Source organism: Patiria miniata, unplaced genomic scaffold, assembly GCF_015706575.1.
Source record: "Patiria miniata isolate m_02_andy unplaced genomic scaffold, ASM1570657v1 HiC_scaffold_13, whole genome shotgun sequence".
NCBI classification, from domain to species: domain Eukaryota; kingdom Metazoa; phylum Echinodermata; class Asteroidea; order Valvatida; family Asterinidae; genus Patiria; species Patiria miniata.
Window position 1 is genome coordinate 4,745,268 of NW_024037051.1, and position 8,462 is coordinate 4,753,729.

At 42.3% G+C, this 8,462-nt stretch overlaps 1 protein-coding gene across 2 annotated transcripts; it reads right to left on the minus strand.

The window, feature by feature from the left end:
* Positions 1–1,180: 1,180 nt before the first annotated feature.
* On the minus strand, positions 1,181–6,495 carry LOC119720663 (ileal sodium/bile acid cotransporter-like). Of its 2 annotated transcripts, none has more exons than XM_038190456.1 (3): positions 6,395–6,495; positions 2,362–3,785; positions 1,181–1,858 (listed from the first exon to the last, which is right to left on the minus strand). In XM_038190456.1, exons 1-3 carry the CDS (start codon positions 6,473–6,475, stop codon positions 1,423–1,425), a joined length of 1,941 nt encoding a protein of 646 aa, XP_038046384.1. In that variant the 5' UTR covers positions 6,476–6,495; the 3' UTR covers positions 1,181–1,422. The 2 variants fall into 2 exon arrangements, with proteins under 2 accessions (XP_038046384.1, XP_038046391.1); XM_038190463.1 differs by having other exon boundaries at positions 2,362–3,786; positions 6,403–6,474.
* Between the last annotated feature and the right edge of the window lie 1,967 nt (positions 6,496–8,462).

The window sequence follows — 8,462 nt, forward strand, 5'->3', positions numbered from 1 at the left end:
CATACATATTGAAATTTCGTTATGCGAAAAAAATCAAATTCTATTTAAGAGTACGGGGTATGCAACATTAAGTGTGTAACGTTTATAAATGTGTTTCACAAATCCGAAGTGGTCATGCTTTCTGTTAGATAAATAACCACTGATTGGTTGAGAAAATGTCTGATCCTAGACACATGATGAAAAGATGAACCAATAATAATAGCAAGCCCCTTTGATATTGCATAATAGTAAAAATGAAATGATATACTTAATACGATACTTGTATATAATAACTAAGGCCAATACATTATATTATTTACAATATCCCCAATAAAATAATTTCAAATCACTGCTGAGGGCCGAAAATTCATTTTATACGAAAAGGGTCTAATTATACTGTGCAACTATAATCACACAAAATGGACACGTTCCCGATAACACAAAAATACTACGAAATTGTGTCTTATTCGGACGACATGTCCAATGAGCCCCATAATATCTCTCCTATATATTTTTTTTTTTTAAATATCATCCATTGGTGTTCTATTTAGATTTACCGAAATCAACTTCTTGAACCAACAACGGACCATGCAAATGATTATACATTCGGAGTTCGAAAATGACAGCTATCGGTCTGGTAATTCAGAGAAATTTGAAGCAATGACCCCCCCCCCCCCTTATGGAGGGAGCCGTGAACACAACAACCTTTGATATATTTTGAGCATCGTTTAGTTCACATGAGGCGATTTTCAAAGGCAGCTAGAGGGCAATCAAAATGCACTGCAAGTAGTCTGGGATTTATTCACGAGTCGGCCGTATTAAATTAAAATCGAGGTGAAATCTTCATTTTTGGAACTTAGGAAGAGTCATTTCTCTTCCTAAGTTCCAAAAATGAAGATTTTGAATGAATGACATAAAGTATGTTACAAATTAATACCAGTCTGATGAAATACAAAAAATTTTGATTAAACATATCCTGATGTTTTAAGGCACATTTTAAATAGAAATGAAAGTGAGGCTAGAATGTTTAAATAGTCTGGTAGTCTGGTACCATCCCATTCAACAGTTCACAATTTACAAAATACATTTAGGGAACAAGACAAAAATGGCTTTCTCGTGAATTCGCTCTTTTCACACTTCCGCCATGAGCATGCACAGCCTCGATCTGGCAACTTTACACAATGACAGGGGTGTCGGGGTTCAGATCACTGAACCGGCTTTTTTATTGTGTAAAGTTGCCAGATCGAGGCTGTGCATGCCCAATGGCGGAGCGTGAAAAAAGAGCGAATAAGGTCCACAGGACCCCTCGGGGAAGAACAGAGTACAAGTACATTATTTTTTCTGCGAGTCTGGAACAAGCTTCATGTAAATTGCCTGATCGTGTGGCACGGCCCTATGAATCTTACAAATTACGTATCGCAATGAAAAGCTGGAAATATTTGTCTACACCACAGTCTCTGGTCCATCGACATTGACTGGTGGCCTTTCAACCACTACCAAATCGTAGGAGGGAATCGATTCCTTTCTCTGCTCGACCACCCCGTTACCGGCCGGCTGGTCCCCGTTCCCTTGCTCGTCTGACAGCCGGCGCTCGGTCAGTGCCACAGGCTGGTAGTCGTACTTGTCCGTCACGTTGCGTAGCTCCTTGGCGCGCTTCTCCTCGCGGCTGCGCCGACGGTTGATGGGGATTGAGGCCAAGATCATCCCTATACCGATACTGACGGCCGAGATGGCTACGATCATGGGCATACGGGCCATAATATCGGCCTCGGGCTGGTCGAAGGATAGCTTCAGCATGGAGATGGCGATCAGGTTGTTCTGCACGCCGGTCTCCACGCTAACTGTGACGGCTGACTCGTTGGGAAAACGTGCTAGGAACCTGAGTGATGACAAAATATAATCGCCATAAATAGACTACACGATTGTTGACGAACAGTAGAGGTAAGAACAGAGTAAACAAATAACTTGTCATCCTGAACATGAATTGCAATGATCTAACAATGGAGAAACCCATCGAAAAACGAATACCGTCCTTTATAGGAACTTTTCTAATGGGTCATTTAAAATCTTTCCACTGAACGATGGAGATTAGTGTATGATTCACACACCAATCTCCATTGTACAATGAAAACGTGGCGTTTTTCCTCCATCACAATGCGTCTTCCCATTATTGCCCTGCATATCCCTGGTATATGGGGTCTATGGGCATTCATCGAATCTTAACCATGTCGGTTATAGGCCTATTATAACTCTGAGAAAAGATCTGGAAATATTTTTCATCATATTAAATTAAATAGTTTCAGTCATTGAAACTGATCCCACGAACAGGTGAGAAGTTGGTCGAACTCTCTTCATGCTCTTGACTTTTTTGTTTAAACTTACTTGGCCATGATGAAGCCGATAATGAATCCACAGGTAGGATGCAGGAAGCCTCCCAATAACACAAAAGCCGGGGAGAAGATAACGTAGACGTTGGAGTACAGACCCACACCTAAGGTGAGCAGTACCAAGGTGAGGGAGAGAATGTTGAGGGATTTGATGACGTACTCAGCTATCTTAGGAAGCTTGGCACGGATCAGCATCCCGAGGAGTAGCGGTACGGTGAGGAAAGAAATCTGCATGATGATGTTGGTGATTGGGAGGTTTATTCCCGAATCCTCGTTCCCCTCCGCCTTGAAGAAACGGCTGTAGATAAAGAGGTTTAACGGCAGCATCCCAAGAGCCAAGCAGGTGGATAGGAAAGTCATGGTGACGCTCATGATCAGGTCGGCATCAACCAGCAGGGTGATCATATTGCTGAGACCACCACCTGGGCAGGAGCCCACCGTGATCAGCCCCATGGCCGTCAGCGGATCGAACTTGAACAACTTGGAGATAGACAGCGCGACCAGAGGCATGCAGATAAACTGGCAGACCGGGCCTACAAAGACGGGGATAGGACGGCGCAGTTTACCCTTGATGAGGTCCGTGTCCAGCTTGCATCCCATCCCACACGTCGCGATCAGGACCAAGGGAAGGAGCATGTAGTCGAACATGGTGTCAATGATTCGCAGGACTCGCTTGGTCTTCACCAAGTGTGTGAAGATCTTCGCCTCAGCTTCGGGGTTTCTCGGGTCCAAGATCAAAATTTGCAGCTTGGTGATGCCAAGTCGGACACCGTGCAGTGTCACCGTTACCGTGTCATTGTCGTCTCCTGCCGTCGTCTCCAGGGGCACAGTGTCGTTACTGATGACTATGAACATGCTCTCATCGCTAGTCTTCAGGTGCATGACACGGGGAAACCTCAGACCAGAGTAGAAAATTGTCAGGTTCTTGATTTCCCCCTCATGGATGTACATAGGGGACTCATCGAACGATAGAGTTAGGTTGGCGTTCTCTGTTTCTTCGGGTTTGGGGACGACACAGCCACCTTTGGCAGGTGGGACAACAGTGGCCGGGATGACAACGGTGGTCGTGGTCGTGGTGTCGTTTGTCCTCGAGACTCCTTTAATCGTCGCCGTCGTTCCGGATGAATCTCCAGCGGGAGAAGTGATGGTTTTATCCTTTTTATCTGCACTTTTCTTCGTAGCAGGTGGTTGATTTTCTTTTGAATCGCCTGCATTATCAGCTGCAGTTTTGGGGGCATTGGTCGGTTTGGTGACCTGTCGCTTGTTTCTCTGCAAATTCTCCGAGCTAACGACAGTGGCGTCCACAACCAGAGCCAGCACAAGCACAAGTACACCAAAGATTTTCACGCATCCACCCGCCATGGTCAACCAGGAGTTTCTGTTGGTACTCGGCCTTGCTTCGGAAGTGTCGGACAGGACCTGCGCCAAAATGCCAAACAGATGGACCAAATAATTGACAAGAGAGCAGTAAGTGGTGACAAAATATCAGGGTTCCTGGCTAGTTCGATGTATGGTTCGATCAGCACATTATGAAGGATTAGACATGCCAAGGACGACTTGTATAACAGCTGCCGTCTGTTAGATCAAAATACCTGCACACAGGGGGACCAAGAGATTTACGTTTTAAAGAAGTCTTTTCCAGCTCGGTTTTTATTTTAACAGCAGCGCCTACCTTTATTCTTAACCATGTTTTATGTCATTAGATGGTCAAAGCGCAGTTAAATCTAGCTTCTTAATTTAATTTTGAGTGCCGCTCTTCCACCCCGCTTAAGAACCTTTTTGCTAAGCCATGGTACACCACACACTATCTTTGACGCATGCATGGTTCATTCATGTGTTGTTGTTTAAACTAAAGATGTATTCCCCGTGCTCTTCAAAAAACAAAAACAAAGTTTTTTCCTAACGAATTTTCAATTCGGATATGTTTTGTTTTAACAAGAACCGAAGTATTGTCTGGCAGCTAAGACAAATCAATAACGACACATCGGTGGATTTTTTTCGTTCGATGTCCCGTGCAAAAGTGAATTACTTTTTATATTTAACAAAGGTACTTTTCGTGGTGAAACTCGAAAATTGCAAGGGGAACGCATCTTTCATATTTTTTTTCGTGTTATCATCGATCTTTTTATTATTTCCTCACTTTTCATGTTAAAAAAACTGTACATATTAATTGAAAATGTCTCATCCTCCAGCTTTTCGGATTCTTTCTTGGTATTGAACAAACACAAATTGTCATCAACAAAACAAATTAGCTGTTAAGTGACAGAAGTGATGTTATCACTAATAAGAGTGACCTTCGTCTTCGGGGCTTTCACGGAATTGGTTTTAATGCGAACCACGCATTACTGGAATTGAAGGTCCATACCTCTTGGGGTGTTCCGTGATCTGGTACTGTCCTTGCTATTTTCAAGTCCCCCCCCCCCCCACCCCACCCCCCCCAAAAAAAAGGGGGGATTCTTTTGTATTTGCTAGTTTTCTAGCAATACAAATGTTATTCGCGTTTTTAACGAAAATAAAATGCCCGCGTAGTTATGGAATAAGTACTTTCAAGTTATTCGCAATTTAGGCGCATCTTCTTTTTTGGGGGGGGGGGGGGAATTAGAAGCGCAAACACTTTTTTTTTCAGAAGGTTACAGAATCTGGAATAAATCATTTTCGTTGAATAAAACACATCAATTAAAATGTGTCAGGATAGCAAAATTGACTTTATTGAAGAGCACGGATATAACAAGTGCACTGTGTTCAAATTTTTGATTTGTTTCGGGGATCGATCTTGGATTTCAGTTTTATAATATGAGTGTCAAGTTTAAAACTTCTTTGCTCATCACAAAAACTGCGTTGGGAATTAAACTATGGACGGGTTCTCCACGGACTCTTGACCCGTGAACCACGATTGCGCTGCGCAGTGTTTGCAGTAACCATTAAGTTATGAACAGGTATCAAAATTGAGCATTTTCCTTGAATTGAAACATAAATTATTGAATCAATCGAAACATTTTGTTTTTATTATAGTACATGTATCTTCTTTGTCAATAGCCCTAGCATTACCCATTACGTGCAGATGTTGCTTCTGGAGGAAACGTCAAGGGGGGTTACTGCATCGCATAGTTAAGGTATAGGGGGCCTGAACAGGTGGTCAGCAACGTATAATTACGTGAAGGACCTTGAGTACCAGACCTGTCCATAAAAAGTGATTTTATGAGCGAAGCCACTTGTTTTTAAAGGGCCGGAAATCCAATCGAGAAAAGAAAACACATCTGAGGTGAAATGGTACACATTATAGTCGACCTACAATCCCGGCCAAAACTCGCTGGGCCCCCGGCCCCCAGCCAATGTTGTCTCTCATTGCGCGGTCTGTGCTCAAGCGCGAGATGACAGCATTGACCGGGGGAGCGGGGGAGTGGGGGACCGGGGAGGGGAAGGCTCATTGTGTGGCCGACGTGTCCCAACCATTTTGGCCGGGATTGTAGTTCCATATGATTGAAGCTATTTAGGCTACAATTAGTGTGTTATTGGCTGTACGGAAAAATGTCGGCCTATTCTTCACACCTATATTATGTCAAAACTTCAACTGTCTTTCACTTTCTCATGGCTCTTTTTGTGTGCTCTCACTTAAGTTCATATAACTCCCCCTCTTTGTACCTCTTTTTTGATTCTTTTTTAAATTTGATCCCCAGGCTTCCGCACCGAAAATTGGTTCTAGTCCACTTTTAATGTACGCAGGTCCGAAATGACAAACCCACACTGCAGGATGCTTAGCCTCTGGCGTCGGTTTCATGAGATTCTAGGCCCTCGACTTGAGGAACTCCGGCTCTGTGATACTCCATAGTTACCTGCTTCAGGTGCACACAAATAATCCCAGGAAAGTTTGTTCAAAATGGCCAGGATTTGTCGTCTACGTCGCACAAAGGCATAATTTTTAAATGAAATCAAATAATTTGAGCTTGAATGAGCAGGAAGAGTGAAAGCCTTGGTGAGTCTGGGGTCTGAGAGAATGAGAAACGGATAACTGAAAACAATGATCTTACCAAACAAGCACGCAAACGGCTGCACAACAGTCCGATGGACAAGACATGTACACCAGCTTGTAGTCTTTCTAAAGACCACATTTTTTTGTTTCATCAACTTTTATAATTATTATCAGTTTGTTTTTAATCTCTGGTGAGCTTATCTTTAACGCTTCAGCTTCCCCGTCCCCAACTGCGGTATAATCTTCATAATCTCAGCGTACTGTTTGTGGTTCAGATTGAAAATTAATGCAAAGCACAAAATTAATTATGGTGTTTATAAGCTCAAACCTGTCACAAAATATATATCAGTGTAGTTAGAAAGTCTGGTTTTCTGCGAAGTCTGACGTGTGAGTCAAAAGCAATCAGTCCTTGGCTAGGAAGATGATTTGTTTCAGGAAATGATTATCATAGGAAAACGTCTGTATGTTTGATTATTTTGGTCAATGCTGGCTAGAATGAGGAGGTTGTAAGACGATCGAATATCTCTTTCGGATTGAAATTCATCCTTGGAGAATAAAATTAAAAAAATACAATTTATTATTTCAAAAAATTAATTGAACTCTTCATTATTTGTTTAAAGAATTGTGACCGTTGCATGCAACGCGCACTTTGCAGGGAACTTCTTAAGGGAAGCTTAAGCTGACCGATATCGACGGACCACCACACGGCCGGCCATCGCAAATTCGACTTTCCAGAAAGGATTGGGCTTGACTTCATTCGACGCTTGGGGCGCTGTTCATTATACCCAACTTATCGCAAGGTGCATTAGTACTTTACACGAAGACAAACTTATCACCAAAATCAAACAAACAAGAAAGAAAGAACATGCGAAAAACCAGACCTCGGCTTTCAAGGGGGGGGGGGGTCGAACAACCCCCCCCCCCCCCAAAAAAAATAACCTCCCCACTCTATAAACACGTGCCTGAATTTCTTACATATAGAAGGGACCATTACATGAATTTCACACTGGAGCATATCTGTAGCAATTATGCATTCCTCTGAAATGTATGAAAACTACTAGACATCCCTTTTTGGTAACAACTTTTGCAGAGTGCACTTTTGAAACATCTAAAATCGTTCATGTTTAAATTTCCTGACAACTGAGGGCGCTGTTGCGGCGATGTCTAGGAACACACCACAGTCATGTATTCAGATTAGGTTGGGTTTTTTTTCAAATTGTAACCCACAATGCTGCTTATGAAAAAGATTTTGCATACAGTTTTTTTCGTTGTCTTAATGTCATGTACTGAAAAAACAAATGAATCACTGAAAACAGAGAAGTAACCAAAGTAAACCCCTAAACTTCTGGTGACTTTTTACGCTGAAGCAAGTGTGACACAATTTCTGCCTAAAATGACATGACAGTTTTGCTCAAGAATATGTAAATTTGCATTCGCATGAAAAGAAAAAAGGCATCATGACGCCCAGGAAATGCCAAAATGAAGATGAAAAATTAAGTTAAATGGGATATAAAATATATTGATTTTCCCGGCCAATTTCACCAAGTTTTCATTCAATTTAACGCCTGGCTCATCCAATTTAGATTGAAATTGAAAGATCACGCAGATCGTCATTCGACAATCAAAAAGAATCATTCAATTTCACTATCCGAACATATTCTATCGTCTTTTAGCTTCACTCGTCCCTGTAAAAGATGCATTCAAATTAAAAGTATCGTATTATTCATTCAATTTCGTCCGAACCAGCAGTAAAGGGTTGATCGGGCATTCATTTTCATTAATGGGCAAACATATTCCACATTTTTTTCAAGCATCTTTTAAGAAATTCCTGCATGTTCGTATTCTTGTAAAAGTCTGGGGAGAGGGTGGTTCGCACCATCTTCTGATAGGGGCTTTGTTAAAAGCGAACAATCATGGACATTTTCGCTCTGCAAATTTCCCGAAGGACGAACGATTTTTCCGACCGGCCGATTTCGCCGTCACGATTTTGCTCCTATCAGCGTCCCGATTACGCTTTTTAAAAAGTCTAGCCCGTTGCAATCTGCCGCTCTGCACTCCCAACCCCTTACGCCATTGTGTCTTGCACGTCAAGAGATCGATGGGTGAATCAGCGATAAGTTAAAAGA